Source organism: Columba livia, chromosome 6 (genome assembly GCF_036013475.1).
Source record: "Columba livia isolate bColLiv1 breed racing homer chromosome 6, bColLiv1.pat.W.v2, whole genome shotgun sequence".
Taxonomy (NCBI): domain Eukaryota; kingdom Metazoa; phylum Chordata; class Aves; order Columbiformes; family Columbidae; genus Columba; species Columba livia.
In genome coordinates this window covers 34,046,035-34,066,326 of record NC_088607.1, presented here as the reverse complement: position 1 = coordinate 34,066,326, position 20,292 = coordinate 34,046,035, and the positions used below count along the sequence as shown (strand labels likewise).

At 36.2% G+C, this 20,292-nt stretch overlaps 1 protein-coding gene across 7 annotated transcripts in view; it reads left to right on the top strand.

Annotated features, from left to right (window-relative positions):
• The window catches only part of CTNNA3 (catenin alpha 3), a 460,135-nt gene that overhangs the window by 269,442 nt on the left and 170,401 nt on the right, over positions 1-20,292 (top strand). For all 7 annotated transcript variants that reach the window (XM_065067892.1, XM_065067891.1, XM_065067893.1 and 4 more), the window contains 2 exons: positions 10,585-10,665; positions 15,814-15,966. In XM_065067892.1, the coding sequence (XP_064923964.1) occupies positions 10,585-10,665; positions 15,814-15,966 (234 nt within the window). The remainder of the gene's footprint in view (positions 1-10,584; positions 10,666-15,813; positions 15,967-20,292) is intronic.

Here is a 20,292-nt window from a genome sequence, read left to right as displayed (position 1 = left end):
GTATTAAAAACGTTTAGTCACGAGCTTTGGGAGTAACACCTTGGAGTCATTTCACTGTGTTGCTATAAATAATAGTGTGTTTTATTGGGGAGTGACTGATGTCACTGAATTCACCTGGTGCAGTGATTCCATCAACTGTTATTTGCTCTGACAATCCCCCAAACATCTTATGTTGCTGCCTCTTATCTTGTAGCCCTCTGTGTAAGCAAGACATATAGTAAGGAATTCATACAATCTGGATTCATTATATGTAGAGGATGCTGATGAGTCTTTAGCTGCAGTATTTGTAAAACTGAGAGCTAAATGTTTAAACCACTTGCCTTAGTTCTCTCCCTAAAAGTTGCGTTTTCATTCACTGCACGTTCTTAAGTGACTCCCAGCCTCCTACATTCACATATTACATCACAGTGTGGTTTTAAATTAAATTAATTGCTCTGGATTAGAAAGGGATTAACTAATACATTTAATACATAATTACATGGAATTATAGTTTTTGTCTGTTTGGAGTTTCAGACTTTAACTTTTAAATCAAAGTACAGTTATGAAGAAACTCAAATGCGTAACGTGCACGTTAGCTGAAATGACCTAAAATGACTTTGCCTGATTTAGAGCTGAAGTAACTATTTTTGTAAGGTTTCTGTGTGTAGACCAAGTTCCGTCATGGTTCCACCCATGTTTGTCTCAAACAGCTTCCTTCAAATCATTGCACAGAACTATTACAGAGTATGGATTATTTGTGAGTGAAACTAAGTAGGTTTTTTGAATAATTACAAGGGGAATTTCCTTTATTTGTGGACATGTCCATAGCTGCAGTCTCAGATCAAGAGGATTGGGGAAATCAATCTTCATTACCCATCCGTGGTAATACAAGGGTGTGCTGGGCTTCCATTAAAAGAAATATTGTGGCATGTCTGTTCCATAAGTGATCATGAGTGGAATCATAGAGATTATCTCAGAGTAATAAATGCGTGAAGATAGCAAACTTGGTAAAGGAAAAAAAGAAATTACCTTCTTAGTTTTACTGTTCTGCCTTCCTTATCTCTTCACATCACTCTGATATAATGGAAATATAAGGAGAAAGTGTGATGTTATTGGATGGTATGGAGTGGCTATGAGGTCTTGAAAGAGAGGGTTTTTTTCAGAAACGTATATTTAATTACTATATATATTTTTAAAAATTTGTACATGTATATATATAATGCTGATTTGAATGTTGTTATACTCCTCTTAAGTCTATTGAAATCTGTTTATGTAGTACATAGTGCATTAAAATACCATGTCTAAAACAACAGTAAGATTGTTTTGCTGTCTTGAAAAGTGCAGGATGTGCCTTTGCTTTGCTGCATGAATACCACTTTGGAACTTGCACTAATTCAAGTCTATCCCTAGGTATGGAAGAATGAGAGTAGCTTAGCGCTGGACGTTTTTATGGCTCCTGTTTAAGACCATAACTTTTCGATTTAGAGTACAGCTAAGATCTTTAAACAATCTGGATGAGAAGAAATGTCTCAGCATTTTATTTTAAATTTTCTTCCCCCTTCATCTCCTTCCTCCCTCTCATAACAGCATATAACCTCCAAATTTGTCATAGCAAAGCCTTGTGCTGCTGCTGTAGGATGAGTTTTTTCCAACTAATTTCCTATTTTCCTCATGTAAAACTGTGGGAACACCTTGGTGAATGGTAGATGGATATTCAGTTAAAAACTTCTGTACTAGGAACTTAGAAAAGTGCTTCTTAGTAAAAAGCAGATCGACCTTAAGTACACTTCTTGTTAAAGGTTCAATAGTATGGATATTGCTCTGTTTCTAGTTATGTTTGTCTTTCCTTCCTGGATCATCAGGGAATGACAGTAACATCTGATTAAAATAAATGTTTTTTTTTTTTTTGTTACTCCCTGCCGATTCCTCCAGTAGTTGTGAAGTTGAAATACAAACCAAAATAAAGTAACATTGGCATAGAATCATAGAATAGTTTGGGTTGGAAGGGACTTCCAAAGCTCATCCAGTGCCACCCCTGCCATGAGCAGGGACATGTTCACCAGCTCAGGTTGCTCAGAGCCCCGTCCAGCCTGGCCTGGGGTGTCTCCAGGGATGGTTCATCCACCACCTCTCTGGCCAACCTGGGCCAGGCTCTCACCACCCTCAGTGTAAAAAAGTTCTTCCTCATGTTCAGCCTGAATCTCCCCTCCTTTAGTTTAAAACTGTTACCTCTTGTCCTATTATTTATAATTTCTCTATCAAGTGTAAAGACTGTCATATTGCATATTTCAAGTATGAAGTACCCACGAGTTTTGATTTTGCATTAGATATAGTAAGTTATTGTATTTGCTTTGCAACTGGCCAATTATGATGCATTCACTTCCTGTGACTCTTTTCCCCCCCAAAAATAGTAGAAAAACATAGAGTTTTCTTAGGATTACCTTGGAATCATGTTGAAATTTTCTAATATTGCCAATGTGAAAAAGAGAAATCTAATGTAATGAGATATTTGCCTTACATATCAGAAAGAAACAATAAAAACTGAAAACAGCATAGGTTTCTCCTTCTCTCCTTTGGCTTGCTCGCAGTCACCTTCAAGAGAATTAAAGATCCTTATTCTCTTACCAGGAACCAGAGATCCAGTCCTGTCCTTTGTGATACCTTGGCTGCCCTTCCCACCTTCAGTTGCCTGACACCAATGTTTTGTAGAGTGGATTAGAATGTGCATTATGATGCATATTCAGCAACAGAATTCTTTCTGAGAATTTAGGATTAACTACGATCTGAAAAATTCTGCTTTTTTTAATTAAAGGGTTAAGCATTCAATTTATTTTTAAGGTTGTTTTATGCATGTTCATTTAGAATTAAATTTGTTTTGCAGTATTAGGAACTAGATATAATCAAATGGTAAAAGTGAGTTATACTGAGAAGCTTTAAATTCAAGATTTTTCCTGCATAATGATTGAGAAAGGGTAATTCACACGGTGAGGAGAGCCCTTGGCACTGCAATTGATATCGATAGAGGTTGAGGTAACTCATTTCTTTTGAGGTACTTCATATCTTACAGCATTAGATCCAGAGGGAGCTGGCTGTGATGGCTTGAAGAGGAAAAAAAAAGTGAAAGTATCATATTGAAGCTGTTGAGGAGAAAAAAAATATCTATAACAAGAAACAGTTTCATATGAGGGATTTCTTATTTGCTCAGGTGCATATGATTTTCCATGCCCTTGTTTTTGTCTTTTTTTTGTTTGGGGTTTGGTTTTGGGTTTTGTGTGTTTATTTCCTTGGCTCTCCCTCCCCCCCCATTTTAAATTTAGTTACTTGTTTTTCCCACAAATAGGTTTTCTTGAGTCAGCTGTCTTCAAAATAGTGCACTGAGCTTGGTCTAATAGAGTAGGGAATCTGTGTTATTGAGCAAATATAGTGATTTTCAACTTAAAATACTCATGGGTTATTCATTCTTGATGTTTCCTGTAGTAACAAAGAAAGGTAATAAGTATACTTGTAAATGAATTTCGTTTTGCAAGCTTTTGATGTGCCGTAAAAATATGCTTTGAAATGCTGTATGAAAAGGCCTGGAAGCTTTTGTCTTTTCAAAGGAATTTTTGTTCTTTAAAATGTCAGAAATGTCAACTTCTGCCTTTACTGTCTTGTCAGAAGATTCCTTGAGTAACTTTTAAAATGTTCATTTAAGAGTTTTATCAGGTAGTAGTTAGTGAGGTGGCACTACTGTGAATCCTTAAGGATTTTGGAGAAATAAAATATATACAGATAACGTTTCATGCGTCTAAAAGGTCTTGTTGTTCCAATGAGGTTATTTGCACTCAAAGAGTTGCTCCTATCCACTTCCAGGATGGGGAACAAAGAGGTCTTTTAAAAAGTTTATTTAAAAACATGAGACATACTTGAACACTAGAACTGTAAAGAACTGGCTTCCTTTTGTGTTTGAATCTGACACAAACTTGTCCATTGAGATCTACAGCTTTGGGGAAGATAATGGTTCTGGTTTATTTAACTAGATACCTGACCTTCAACAAGGGATCTTGTTTTCTACTTGGAAGTTGTACTTCGAGGAACAAGTTGAAAATTTGAAGGGTAAAATATTGTTTCCATTAATTCTGCATGTAAGGCGCAAATACTTCTAGAGCTAAGTGATATACAAATTGGTACAAGGAGGTACAAAGAGGTTCTTAACAGCATTCAGGTTTCTTTGATGTGTTGCCTATTGGTTACAAGTGTTTTTGTTCCTACTGTGATGGGAACTGTAGGATTGGGACTGAACAGTAATGGGACTGAGGGTTTCATCAGCCTAAAATGAGACAAAGAGGCAGTAAGAAAGAAAACTTACTTGAGAGGTGTCCTCTTTATATTAGATTAAACTAGGAATCCAGATGTGTTGTTTATGGGACCCTGTTGTTGTTCTTGTGGTTTGACTGCCCCAGACTTGGCACTTGTCACAGGTCTTAGCTAAGCACTCATCTCCTATTTCTTCGCTCTTCACATGACCTTTCAAGGTGACAAGTCCTTTACCTTCTCCCAGCAAAGAATGTAAGTGGTGGAACTAGTTTTATTGACTTACTGATGGCTGAAGCACTGTACTAACTCATTTTGGCACAACCAAACCCACTGTGATCAAGTTGACAAACCTCTTGGCCCTTCTCTATTAGTTCATATGTTTTCATATAAACGAAGGCTATAAGAGGATTGAGCTGGATCTTCCCTTACAAAGGCTTGTGGTTTTGTTAGGTTTATTGTTTTGTTTTGTTTTGTTTTTTTCCGTGTGTGTGTTCTCGTTTTTCAGATAGATGCTTGCAGTTTTCTTTGTTGAATTGCACACCAGGATTTGAAGGACCAGGGTTTCTGTGAGCTAGATATTAAAAAAAAAAGCAAGTCCAAAAAAACCCAGACAAACAAACAAAAAACCCCACACCTTATTTTTGTCTTTGCACAAGAAATCCCTGTGTGGAATTTTCCAAAGTAATTGCAACATTGTTTCAACACACATAAGAAATCGTGAAACTGCTTTTCATACTGAATATTAATTTTTCCCATCACTGTTATGGTTTTGTCTAGAACTCAAAATGACTTCATAATTCAAAAGAGCAAACATTTGTAAGCACCAGATACCAAAAAATGTGAAATGGTAAATGCTACATTGTAACAACAGATGTAAAATGCCTGGTATCTCTATGGGACTGCGATTTTGTTTTAGTATCGTTTTTTAGATTGGATGAGGATTTAGGTTTTTTAATTAAAGTACAATGTACAGGACCCAATAATTATTGAGTACAGGATTTTCGTCAGTCAACACGTAGCCTGAAATGATCATTTAATTAGAGCTCTGACATGTATTAACTTATCATAGCATTGATTGGTGCTTCTCTTCTAGCTTGACAATTTTTGAATATTTCCATAGGGAACTGATCTCAAGAAATGTGCTTGTCTTTTTAAACATAAAATTGTCCTTGGCTACGTTGAACTAAATTAAAAGATTCTGATCACAGAGTCTGCTGGAGGTAAGCAATGAAAATCATACTAGTGGGTTGGATTTTTTTCTCTTGTCCTCCCATGGCTGTACAGTGAGTGTCTGGGAACAGACGCATCCTGGGAAATGAAACATGCCTGTTTCTGGCCATAGGCCTTTAAGTATGGAAACCTACTTTCAGGAGAGCCTATGAGTGCAATATGGATTAAGGTTGTGAAGTTGGTTTTGATCATGTATGTAATTGTAAACATTCCAGTGAAGTATCATTGCTTTCTTTTAACTTCTGTTGTTTTAAACCAAGGTAAGCCCAGGAATGCAAGGTGAACTTGCATCTGAGTGTCTTCTAACATCAGGAATGCCCTGAATCTCAAGCCTATTCTGTGTGTTTACAAGTTGACAAGTAAGGAAAGGAAGTCAGGATGCCTATCAAGATTAATTACTTACTGGTTTGTAGTTTCTGTAGGCAATGCCACACACAGAAGTGTATGATATAATTAGTTGTATTGATGTAGTCTGCTTATAACCCTATAATGCCCAGTACCTGCATATATTTATTCCGTTACAGACAACTTGGCTGAGCACAGTTCTTAAAAACTCAGAGTGAGGCTCAAGCTCCAGGTTTTGCATTCACTACTCCAACCTCACTTTTTCTGCACAAGGGACCCAGATAGATCCTGACCACTTCTGCTGTTTGCAGTCTAGTTCAGGTGTTGTCTCTTGAGGCCCTGCATAACGGCACGGATAGAATCTCCTGACCATGGTGTTGCTGTACAAATACTTGAAGGAATCCTTTAGGACTACAGTAAAATAGTTTTAAAGTTTATATTCGAGACTCCAGCTCTTCTGGAATATGGGATTCAGAAGACATCTGATCTCATCATGGATGTGATAAACTCATATTCTCTCTTTTACTCCACAACTTTGAAAAGCTAGAGTCTACAGATGTGGTTTTGAACATGAATGGCTACTTTTGAAAAACGATGACTTTATATTTGAAATCTTGATAGCTATTTCAGGTGGATATATCCAAAATATCTAGGGTGCTTCATGAAGGCCTATTATAATTTGCTTTTAAAAGTATGTGGTGTTTATTTTTTTAAATATAAAATTAGTATTTTGGGGGACTATTCAGAAGACAAAACTTCAGCCTGCCACACCAGGTCTCTCTCACCACCCTCTGTAGCGAATAGAGGCTCAGGGCCTTTGGAGGTGATGCAAAAGTGGTTACTTTCTGTGATGACTGTAAGGGGACCTCAAGGAGGGCAGCATTGCCAGAGTTAAGTAAATCCATGTGAATACCTTATCACCAGCACATACCCAGATAAACTGTCTCCATTTCTCTTGGCCAGATCTTGTTTATTTTAGTTCTGCTGATGAGAGCACTTCAGTTCTGTGTTGTAACCGAAGTCTTGATTATAGCTAAAAGGCGTGTGTTATTTGATTCACATAATGAATGTCTAATAGTATTTACAGTTTTAATACCTATGGCTGATTGTCTTTAATATAACCTTTTTTTATAACACTTTTGTAAGTTTAGCCCATATCTATTAGCTTCAGTACTTGAAGAGATTAGATAATCTCTTAAGTAGTTCTGCCCAAATCTTCTTTAAAATCTACTAAACAGTTTTCAGATGGGAGACACAGTACAACTATTAGGCAAACATTTGTAGCGCTTCAGAAGTATAAACAAAGTGAAATTAAAAACCTTATCAGTATAACTATATTCCTTTGTTTAAGCTATCTCTATCTCTTCAACTCAATGAAGTATGAAGGTTGTAGAATTACTGCTGTTGTTGTTAATACCGTTAACTGTTGGCACGTACCCACCAAAGACTTCACTGGAGATGTGTTCTCGAGTCCTTCAAGGCTGTGTAGTTAATGCAAACACATTCATTTGCATCTGTATACCTTGGAGTGCAGAAGGTTCTGTAATGCCTGTGAAGGTCATGATCCCTTCCTGATATAAATGAACTCCATTAAAAATTGTGGAGACACAGTGATTTGTTTCAACTGAGAATCTGCCCTCAGATATGTGCTGTTTTAATTTAAAATCCGCCTGGGAAGATTTTCTGCACATGTGGTTTTTGAGTCATTCAACTAATGTTGTTTGCCAGCCTGTGAAATAGATAGGCCTGTATTATTGGCAGTACTCAGCATTTATCTTCAGGCTATGCAGTGTTAAATAAAAATACTTATTTTCACTTAGTGGAGTATTAATAACAACGTGACTTAGTGCTTGTAAAATGTTTCATATGTTGAAAATGCATTGAAATAGGAGCTGGATATTGCTGGTAATATCTTCACAAAGGATCCCTATAGCCATTGTTAACATATATTTTACAGAATAAAACTGTAGCTGAGTGCAGAAAAACTGAGAGAGAGGAGCGAGCTCCAACGCATGATTTTTTTTTAAATCCAGAGCCTAGAATAATGTGCGTAATTTTCCTACCTCTTTTCTTAATTCAGCCACCCTGTACAAGAATGAACTATTTCAGGACAGACTTGTTTGTTTTTAAGGGCAGTAGTCATGAGAAGAATATTAATTGTCAAGCAGATGCAGAGTATTGTGAATACAGACATGCTAGCTGTGTTACTGGAGAGGGGAGCATAGTGTAGGGATGTTCAGATCATGTTTAGCTTCACATTGGTTTAGTATACGCTTTTAAAACATTAGATTTGGTATTCTTCAGCTATTAAAAAGTAAAATCATCTAGTGTAGATCTTGAACTGTTATTGTCACATACGTGTCTGAGATGGAAGCCTGCAGGGGAATATAGATTTAACTTAAAGGAGTAATTCAGCATTCAAAGGTCCTGGTGTGAGGCCAGTGATGTTTACTAGGACTCCCACAGTAGTCAGGTGTCCCTCTGACTTTAACAGACTGTACTCAATTTTGAAATTTTTCACTCTTTATAAGGTTTTATCTAAGCACTGATGTGGGTTTTTTTGAGTTTTGAATTTCTTTAAGGAAGAATGAGAGTCTGCAGTTCTGAGGTTACCCACATTCTAGACCTGTCCACATTCTACAGTCTGAAGCTGCATTTTACTGTGTATTTAGTTCTTGGGAAAGCTCCAGGTGAAGAATAACTTCAATTATAGTCAGGTTTGCTTTCTAGGTATTGACTATTGACAATTACATTAAGAATTTGCAAATAAAGTATTTTTTTCTTGTTCGCTGTTCAATATTTTTATGCCACGCACTGAGTGAGGTGATTTCATATTAGCTGTTTCAGAGATTTAGGTTCGCTTAGAGCCAGTTGTATCATTAGTTGTCACCTTTGAAGTTACAGCTTACTAGAGAACTTTCGAAAAATCCCAATATTTTACATTGATTCTGTTGTCATAAAAAAATAAGCTCTAAATATAAAGCTTTTAAAGGATGTGCCAATGTGGAAATGCATCTTTGTTACCTGAAAATGCATAGGCATAAGCTGAGCTGTATCCAAAATGTTTTTACTGGTCCTGCTTACCGCACAGTTTAGAAGGGATCAGTTTTGTTGTCAAGGCTGACAATAGCTTGCAAAACATAGTACAATAGTCATTATTTACTTCTGTTTCTATGCAAGTATTGGTGTAAGAAATGGTCACATTACTGTGAAACAGAAAGTTAGTATTTACCTTTAGGGATTCCCTGAAGGTTTCAAGGTGAAGTTCAGACCTCTCTCCAAGACCTGTGTTTTATCATCTGTTCCGTGTGAAGGCTGTAAGCAATTTCAAAACCGGAAAGTAATTGGAAAATTTCTATGTCAGCCTAAATAAATGAACCTAATCTTTTAAAGTAGTTGTTCCTTTCAGTTGATAGAGAATGTACTAATAATTTCAAGGCATTTATTACGTTGCACATTCGGTTTAATGTAAAAGCTCTTTCTTGATCATCTCTAGTCTTTGCATTAATATTAAGTTTACTGCTCTGTTCACAGATTATTATTTTTGTTTAGCAAGGAAATAACTCTGACTGAAGTATGGTATATTGTATATAACAAGGTTATACACCTACGCTCCTAACAAGATATTACTGCTTTTGTTTTCACTAGTATTTATTATGATTTACAAAGTGAGACAGTCATGTTCATAGTATAGGCTTCCTAGTGTACTATAACTGAAGCCCAAGTGCTATGCTCATTATACACAGTTATTTCTTTAATATTTCTGAGAATCAGGTACTTTCCCTGGAAATGTTACATGTACTGACTTTGTGTAAAGACACTTCCACTGTTTGTGGTTACTTTCCTTTGGACCAGGGCAGCACAAAGGTAGTGTGTAATGAATGATTGCTTTAGAGAAATAAAGCTCATCAGACATTTTAGATTTACATACAATTTTTGTACTAACATGAAAAAAGGTTATTTAAAACAACTAGTAGACACAGAACTACTATGGTAATATTGTACAGAAAAAATGCTTGGCAGTTCAATAAAGGTGTTAGCACCACTTTTCAAATAGCTAATAATAAGTACTTTGCTTATAGATACAAATGAAAAGTTAAGCTTTTTTTGGAAAGTGTACAACTGATTCTTTTAAGACCTCTCAAATATCTCATTCTTCTATTGATGCTGAGAATGAATATACTGTTAAATGAAGAGATTGTCCATTTTCATTGACAATGTTTATTGACTTTGCATTGCAACATCTTGAACATTTTGAAATTCACCCATTCTGTTTCACAGGAGAAAAATAATGAATGCTGCTTTAGCACTACCAAATTGTGTTGTGGACATCTGAATTTATAAACTGCTTGTAGAGAGAAAATGTTATTTGTTATGTGAATATGGTGATAATGGATTGGCATCAATGATAATTATTATATTAATTTTGTTCCATAAATTGTTCCAACCCTGGACTATTAAAAGAGTATTGCAGAAATTCAGAAGATAATAAGTGTTTAATTTCATTCCTATATACCGCTGGTAAAGAATATGTTTTGATTCAGCCTATTATGCTGAACATCACTAATTGGCATTCTGTGGGTATTGCAGTATTCCTGAAACACATTACATTTCAAAAAAATCCTTAATCATGTGCAATTTACCAGATGTTCTGATGAACTGAGGACACAAAGAACATGCTTGCAAAGAGATCACAAATAATCTTTCTTGTGTTTTCTGTCATATTTATTACAGACTGACAAGAAAGAGAGAAGTAACACCTTGAATGTTGCAATAGATAGTATGTGCAAGAAGACAAGAGACCTCCGCAGACAGGTAAATGACCTGGGGAACTGAAAGGGTGGAAAAGAAGACTGGAAGAATGCTTGTCCAATTTGCTATTTTCAGTTTTTGTAGGACTGTGTTTTGAAAATAAAATTTTCTTCTATATTAAAAAAATACTGAATATAGTTACACTATTCCACAAAATATGTACATATAAATTTTCAAAACTCTGGGAAAAAATCCTGCCAAATTATACTGTGTGAATATGTGTATGCACATAGGCAAAACTCTACATGTATACATGTCTAAATATGTATTTGCTGTAGGAATATATCAGTGAAGTACTTTAGACATCGAGATGCATTTTTTATTTTAAATAAACTTGAATTGTTATTGGTTGTTGAAACAGATACCTTGAGGGGACCACTGCACCACTATGTCTAGTTCTTTACAGTTATGGAAACCACATGACAGAAAGTGGTCTTGGTCTACAGTCCACCCACCCATTTTGCATTCCCGTATCCTCAGACTAATGTAAGACATGGAACAAAATCCACAACGTCAGGGTACTGCAGCAAGTGAGCAGTAGCCATCAGCTGTGTTTACATCCTTTCTCTGCAAGGAACACCTTGGAGAAAAAACTGTAAATTGTGTCAAAAGGATATAATGTGCCAGTGTAGAAAGGAGAGCTAAAAAGCTGGTAGTTGTTTCAGCCAGGCTACCCCAACCAACTTTATGAAAATCTGTGGATATGCAGAACATGAGCACGCACTGCTTTCATCCTGTCTCTAGCTGTGGCTATTTGTCAGCTCTCTGGTGAAAGAACATCCCTCCCAACTTGGTGTTCAGTCTTATAAGCTAGCCTGTGCTTCAAGGTGATGAATAAATTCCTTCCCATCTCCATAATCAGCCAGGGGAAGCCTTGGAAGATGAATATTATATAAATATAGTGTTTACAATGAACTAGCTGTCAGATTTCCGCTCACATTCCATCAAAAATACATTCAGCTCAGACATCCAGTAACTTGCATCACAAGCTCTGTGTGTCTAGGAACTTTCCCATTCTGTCCCACAGTCTCTTCCATGGGTTGATTGAACTATAGCTTGTAACAGATAATGCGCTTTGGTATCAACCCCAAAACTCTCCATGCTTCCACTTCTGTAACAGTCTGTTCAAAGGGAAAGGATAGGACCTTGATAGGACTGCCTCTGTCACGGTGTTTAAAATCTGTTAACTAATTACATTTGTGTGTTTTTATAAACCTTTGCAGAATGTTCAGGCTGCATGTAGTCATGCCTGATTTATAGTCCATATAGAACCTGTAGTTTTCTCTAATCAGGGTAGCTCTACAGTTTCTTGACAGTGGAAGGTATTTATGAGAAATATTTCCTCTACTATCTCCAGTTCTGCGTTCCTATATGTGAAAGACCTAAGAATTGTTTTAGGAAGAGTGCTCACTGTATGTCTAATTCTTGATCTGGGAAAGATGAAATTTTGAGTTCTGTGCCTGTGGGTATTGCAGCAGAGTCTTATTTGCTTTCACTTATTAACATTCATTATTCTGTCCCCCAGCACTTTTACTAGAAACATGAAAATTGTTATTTGGTCTACTCTTACAGCTTTTCTAATACTTGGAATTTTTTGACTGATATGTGTACCAGAACTGGCATTACATTAGACTCTCATAGCCTATTCGTGTGCACAATATTCTCTGCTTGCAGTCAGTTACTGGGATTGCCTCTGTGAAACTGGGTCTGAAGATGAAACCTTATGAAGTTGTTTTCTTGACATCTCTGCAGTGTAGTGCACAATTAACAAAACCATCACGTAGGTGCTGGCCCAATCACTACCTGATTATGGGTTATGCCATGGGCCCCTTGGAACATCTTTGTAGAGCACAGTAAATAAACTGAAGGAAGGCTTGGATCTGCCAAGGCTTGAAGGCAAAAGTAGCTATCTCAACACAGCGTATTCTGGAACTTGTAAAAATCTCTGGCTTTTCCAATGAAATGATTTGTATTCACTTCAAGGACTTGGCCAGTACTTGTGGAGATTTAAAATACCATTTTATTTTGATTTTTACTTGTATCGTGCCAGAGATGTGCATGTCACTTCTGTGTGTGCAGTTTTACCCAGATCACTGCCTGCCTGCCTAGTAGAGCTGTGTGAATATTTAGGAAGGGATTGTCTATTCATTCCAATTTCTAATTCTGAGAAATTGCCATACTTGGTTCTTAACTCCAAGTTGTTTCCCAGTAGACCATGAATGGACTGCACATGTTTCTCCTATGGTGGTTCCACAGTTTTGATTGGCATTTTTTTATAAATGTTATTCCTGATGATATTCTTGTATTTCTATGTTGCTTCTTCATCATGGATAGCTTTTTCTGAACACAAAGGAGATTGCCCTCTTGGCGTCCCTTCCGAAGAGGAAAGAGAGATCCCTCAGTAATACCAAATCTTTAGTTTCTCGAGGACTTTTGCAGGTGCAGACTTGTGAGGCAAACACAGTGTTCTGTACTCATCAGGATACAGCAGACTGTTGCAAAAAGCTGCTGGGATTTCCTTCTCTACTCTCCACTGTTTGTTTTTGACAACCTTATGCCCAATGTTTTATAAACATCATGTTCCTATGTTATTTGATAATGCGCTTTGATATCAACCCCAAAACTCTCCATGCTTCCACTCCTGTAACAGTCTGTTCAAAGGGTAAGATAGGACCTTGCACCTTAAAAATAAAACTATTTGTCAGACATCATCCTTCCTCTGCTTTCCCTCTTCCAATGGTGTCTCTTTCTCTTAAAAATATAAAAGAAATTTTAATTATAGCACAAAATCTCTTCTGTTGCTTGTTAGCACTACTGGTACTGTTTTTTGTCTGCTTCTATGTACCCTTATCTTTTAACATTTTGCTCAAGAGGTGGCCAGAGTCAGAAGCAGACCTACTGAGTCATGACAACAACGATTGTTATGATTGGATGAAGAGAAATAGATATTGCTCTAGATACTTCTTTTTGCTTTTTGTCTTCTTCTTTTCCTTGTTCTACATTGTATCTCTTTGTTGTTGGCTACACAAACTGTCTTTTGAAAATCACAGCTTTGTGTAATTCTTCGCATAGCTGCAACAGGAACATAATTTCAAACTTGTTTGTATTCAGCAAAGACACAGCATTACCTTTTTTTTTTTTTTTTATTTTTTTTCCCAAGATGTTTCACTTTGTTTAATTGCAGGATAGAGGATTTCTTAGAACAAAATAATAACGATAATTTATATGTGAAAGGTTAATTAAACCAGGGAAACCAGTAAAAAGCTACAGCAAAGAATTATGTGATGAGAGAGAAAATTAGGCTGCTGGTTTGAAAACTGGATGTCTCAAGCTCACCACAGATGTAACGAGGGTCATTGCAGTCAGTGATCCTCAAATAATAAATTAAAGCTGCAAAAATCTTAAAATTTGGGCTGTGCAGAACCCAAAAATATTTATCTTGGAGATAATGAATCATCATCCATGGGTAGGGTTCCACAGCTTTTTGTTGCTGATTATTGTAAACGGAAATCTTAATGTTTAAACTGTGATTCCTCGAGGTCACATTCATGCAATTAATTTTAAGCAGGTGAGTATGTCTGTTCTCTTCAGTTAGACTTTTCCAACACAGAAATTTTAACAGGTAACTTGACAGGACTGGAGATTCAAGGTATTTTTTTCCTGGTAGTAAAGCTCTTTGTTATCTCTTTGTTCTTTGTTTTTCAAATTCCAGCCTGAATAAAGTTGGGACTGTGAATATGACAGTAAAAATCCAATTTTGTATTGGAATCCCATAGCCTTTGTAAATTACTTTTGAGAACATGCTATGTATCCAGACCGTATATTCTAATATGATAAGCTGCAATAAATTAGAAGAAAAAAAAATTCCAAACGTAACCTTATCTATATTTTTTTGTAAGATTTGTCTGTGCCATGTGTCTGGTGAGTCAGAGCTGGCTTTAGATGGTGAGGCTATCCAAATCTTCTCTTGATAATCAACAGATTTCTCTACCATTATTTCTACTGGGCATGTTCACTGCCCTACCTACAAGAACAGCAGCATCAAAAAGGTTGTGGTTTTTTGCATTTTTCTAGCTTTACTTCTACTGAGTTTTCACACAGGTACATTGCAGCAAACGCTAAGTGAAAACACGTCCTTTGGCAACAAACCTGCCAACATGTAAGAGCTTAAAAGCCTTTGATGTTCTTTTCTGTTCCAATCAATATCTTTTATATATATTATAAAAATAATTTTTGGAGTAGGAAATTTAGTGAAGTTGATAATTCAGTTGCATTGCATGTATTGTTACTATTGTTATATTTCTTGTAGTGTTCTATGGTAAAAATGAAAAATTGCCATGTATAGGTTTTCAACATGGAAAATAACCTCTTAAGTGAAGCAATGTCCCAAAGATCAGTTAAAAGCTTACATGAAACCTAATTTAAGAGAGGTAATTTGTAGCAGAATGTTACGGTGCTTTAATAATTTAAGGAAAAAGTTCAAGAACAATTAATTTAAATAGAGAAAATGGAACTTCAGACTCATTTCTTGTTCTTGCTCTATTGATCTATTATCAGGTGGCATAATCAGGCTACCATTTTGCTAATCAAACTGCATTGTTGGGTTTTTCAACAAGGTAGGAAATAATTGGGTAATTTTACAATTATGAAAACGTGATGTAGACTATTTTGTGAGTACAAGCATAGTTAAATTAATATTTTCACTGTAAAATGAAATAGCTTTCTCCCTTGGCATCTGAACTTCAAGAAAAAATGCCCAGGAGAGATTAGGTTGGGTCTAACAGGAATTTTTCATGTGTGGAATAATTTAAGTAGTCTGTTCATCAAAGAACATGAATATTGGTTTGTCTCCCTTGATTTCAGCAGAACTAGTACGTGTTTGAAGTGTTTTATGCATCTGTACTTGCGCACACATACACTCACACATACAAACATGCATTTATGGGTAGTTGTGTATTAAAATTGTCCCTAAAACTAAATAATTTTCTATGTAATAGATAAATTGCAGCTGCAGTAGGTTTCAGACACATAATCCTGCAAATTATGCAGTGTGTACATGTTTATGTTATAAAATACTAAAGGACAATAATGACAGTAGACTTTAATAAATAGTTCAATCAGCAGATACTAATGTAATGCTTTCTTTTGCAGCTCCGTAAAGCCATTATAGATCACATCTCAGACTCCTTCTTAGATACCACCGTGCCACTTTTAGTTCTCATTGAAGCCGCTAAAAATGGAAGAGAGAAAGAAATAAAGGAATATGCTGCTATCTTTCGAGAACACACCAGCAGGCTGGTGGAGGTATGTTTGATGGAGATGCACTGTTTTGAATATATGGTATAAGAGACTTGCCAGTGCACATTTCCTTTGCTGGCAGATTATCATAAAACAATTAAGCCTGGCATTTCAGGAAAGAGTATATGAATGGCCTAGGGTAATAGTAAACACACTACATATATGTAGTGATAATGATATGCAGAAGGATAGTTGGTTTTGTGGTATCAGCATTTATATAGTACTTCATGGCATAGAAATCAGGTGGCGGGGAATTCTAATTTGGGTAATTAGTATAAGCCTTTCCACAAAGAGATTTACTGGGAACGTGATCAGATGTGTGATTCTAAGGAATATTAGCTCAAAGGGTTCAGAATACTACTAGTAAACTGCGTGAGACACTGTAGCAGTGTTAGTTGTGTGTCAGCTTCCACACTTGGAAAGTGTCCAGCCCGTGTGATGATGTGCTGGAAATGGGGCTCTGACACACAGTTGAGAGGCGTGAGCCCCCTAGAAGACTGAAACCCTGTTGGCATATACGCTGAATAAGTTCTCACATATGTTGTATACTCAGTATTCATTTCTAAAGCATATACTTCTTTATTACTTATAAATGATACTACTTTGTCACTTACAAATTTGCAAATAGAATTGTGGGGAGATTTTAGTTGGACAATCAGTGCTGCAAATGTGACTAAATATTCTTTGACTTCAAGTCATTCAAACTGGAGCTTGAAACACTGCTGGAATACTGCAGTCATGGATTTGGCAGAAATATTATCTCAAGTGCCAGTAAGGAATGTTTTGCTAATTTTTGTGGGTTTTTTTAAGCCTTTAGTGCTTCTGTGTGTAGTAATGCAAAAATGGGAAAAATCAATGAAATCACTCTGTGGCTAAAAATTTACTTAGAAAAACCATTTGGCTCAGAATGAATTCATTAATCTTGGCTGATCTACAGATAATGAAAGGCAAATAGATAAACAGCAAAAGTAGGGTAGTGCATTTATGTTTCTCTTCATGGTCATATAGTTACAGAATAAGAGTAGTTATTATTCTCCAGTTTACAAGTGTGTCTCATTTTGACCATGCTGCAAAATCCAATGAAATCTAAAACACAAACCCAAAGTTTTTCAGATTTTTAATACTGAAGCTAAACCAGCCTGAAGTGGTTTGATTTTTAGAAAGGACAGATGATCTCTGAAGATCAGATAGCTTCGCTGAATTTGAAACTGAGTCCAGGTCAGCTGGAATACCCAAATTATTATTCAGGTTAGAAGATATGAACCTAGAAATCCAGTATTCATTTTTTTTCATGGGTTTGAATTTGTTTCCCAAATGCAAGCAATAGCTGGCCATCAGGGTAGGCTGCTGATGAAAGGGGCTGATGACTGCACAGATGCACTGCCTAAAAAATCTACAGGGACATGCAGCAGCTGCCTGTGAACAGAAGACTGTCCAGAAGGCAGCTATCCTTAGTGATGTAGAAAAACTATAGCAAAGTTTTGCAATTCCAGCACAGTTACTACCTAGAAACGAGGCGGGAGGGGAAACGTCAAATGTCCTTTTTCAGCATGGATGTTACTTTTGTCTTTTTTCAAAGTTGAAAAAGCCAAGTAGGTATTCTGAGATTTGATTGTGTTGTTCTGTTTTCAATTTAAAAGCTTATTTACTTCATTTACTCTTAACCCAAGATAAAGATTTCCCAAAGAAGATTTACCTTGCTTATGTGAAGTGCCAGTCCCTCCTTTGACTAAATTACTAGTTTAGTCTGGATGACTAATTTCTAGATGACTGAAGTGAGGTGAGATGAATCGTACCTTGAGAGATGGGTGTTGGTCTGTTTTGAAACGTGTTATGTTGCCTTTTCTTACACTCCGTATAGCAGTTTTTAATCAGGTGTATCCTATTTTTCAGTGCATTTTTTCCATCTGTTTTTGAAAGATCAAGGATATTTGAACAGTAGGTTATGGTACTGTTTTGCAAGTAAGTACACTAGACTGAGTTGGACATTGTAAAAACAAAGGTTCAGGATTTCACAAAGGTTTCTCCAGCAATGAATATGGAAATGAGAAGTACTACTTGAAATATCAAGAGAGGTTTTCCGTGGTTTTGATTTTAATCTGAAAATGAAAACTTCTCAAACAGAAACAATAGGTCTTGAGAAAGAACATACTTTTTTTTCCCTCTTTGAGTATGAAATGCTAATTGAGCTAAGGTAAATTGCCTACTACACTGACTCACTGCACATATTGTAATTTAAGGAACAAACAGTATCCTCATAGGTCAGTGACCTTTGTAAATCAGCTTGAGGTTTAATATCTTTTACAAATATCTCTCTTCTGAATTAGCATTTGGAAGTTACAGTCATTCCTTTAAAAAACCATTTAAAACATAACAATATAATACAGTTCAGAAGTACGTATATAAATTCAGTGAAGTACAAAACATCAGTGAAAAGGAAAGACTGCACACCACACCAGATCTGGGGCGATGATGTTTCCAAAGGCAGTGGTAGTGACTACAGGTAATATCTTCTTCCTTGTTTTGATGTTTTCTCTCTCCTGAGTTTATTACCTACTCTGTGCTCTTACCCTAGAGATTCTGGCTTCTGTTCAAAATGCATAGACATGGGATGTTAGCCACACGTACCAGGAATGTTAGCTGGTGCTTTGTGGGCGGTGCTAGTATTCCAAAAGCTTGAACAATGACAAAGTATTAGAGATACCTTGGTTAACATCTTTGCACTGTTATACCTGCACAATAATTGCACAAACCAGAATCTCTTAGTTGGAAGTGTGAATAGTATCTTCAAATATATGGAGGAAGTGAAATAGTCCTACTTACATGGAAAACAAAACAAAACAAAAAAACACATTAAAATGCCTGCTTTGGCTATTATATTGAACCCTTCCCATATGTGAAAAGGACACTCAGCAGCTGAAGTATTTTCATGGGTACCAATGGTCACATTAAACATTCTTCATATGGAGGTTATTCTAGGCGACAGTGCCTTATGTTGCTCATATACTGCATCAAATATTTGGAAGTCTGAATATTGATTTTGTGACATTGAAAAACCAGGATATATTGTAGAATGAAAAGAAGCAACTGGAGTTGGGTTAAGATTCTGCCTGTATGTCTGTGAGCCTTGGCTAAAATAAATTCCCCAAAGATATGTTTCTGTTAAAAAATGCTTGTTAATTGGAATTCCTTATTAAAATGGAGCAGTTGTGGTAAAAATATTTTTAAAACATGAAGATTAACCACTTTGAGATTTCTCACATGTATGTTTTGCTTTGAAATGCCTTTCATTTAAAATATTACAATTAAATTGCAAAGCCAATTGAAATATTTGATTATATGGAAAATTTCTTAAACAGTCTTGTCTTGTAGGAAATTTCAACATCTACTCTGATCTGAATATAAACACTATTTAAAATTATGAAAATTATGACAATATAATAATGAAAATACTTGGGGGATTTGGCTGTACTTTATAGTCCCTTGTAAGACATGCCTGATTTTAGTAAATATAGTGTTCTGGCCCATGGTTCATTTCTACCAAAGACCAAAACAAATTCTAATATTGAGAAAACAAGTGCATAAAAGTGAACAAAAGATGGTAAAAAGGAAGACTGAAATGTCACATCAACAGAAGGGAAAGCTAGCAGGTTGTTCTCCTGAGCTGATCTATCAAAGAGATGTAATGTGTTCCGAGAGGAGGAGTGATAGGCTGGGTGAACTTGAGATTAAAAAAGGAATTTGATGGGAGCAGGGAAGAATCCTCTGATTATATTTTCTTTTGGCACAGATGCAAATCTCCCACTGCAGTGTTTAAAGGTCAGCTGTACCAGGCAGAGGCTGAGAGATTTAATAGGAGAAGTAGATGTGATGATGAAGTGAACTTTGTCGTCTTCATCTCTGCTCTCAGTACGTGAATATATCATACTCTCTGCAGTTTGACCTAATAACTTCAGATCTACCACTCTGATACATAAGCTTGAGGGTTTAGCCTATTGCCGAATTCTTGCCCTTGTTGTTTGCAGTTTTGACTGTGTTCCGATATGACAATGCTGGCTTCTAGGAATGAGGATTTCTGAGGTGGAATCTGTTGCGAACAATGGACATTAACAGACAGGACACATTTAAATGCATCAGTGTTGCAATGTGTTGATACAGAACAGCAAAGGCATGCAGGACACACAGAGTGTTGTTAAAAAACAAGTCTGCCACTTAATGTAAAGATTTCCCGTGCAGTAAATCCAGCACATCTGCTGAAAGTGTATTCTCCTTAAGAAATCATTCTTTTATAATAAAATGAAGTTAGAAGATGTAAAGGAGAAAAAATCTTGA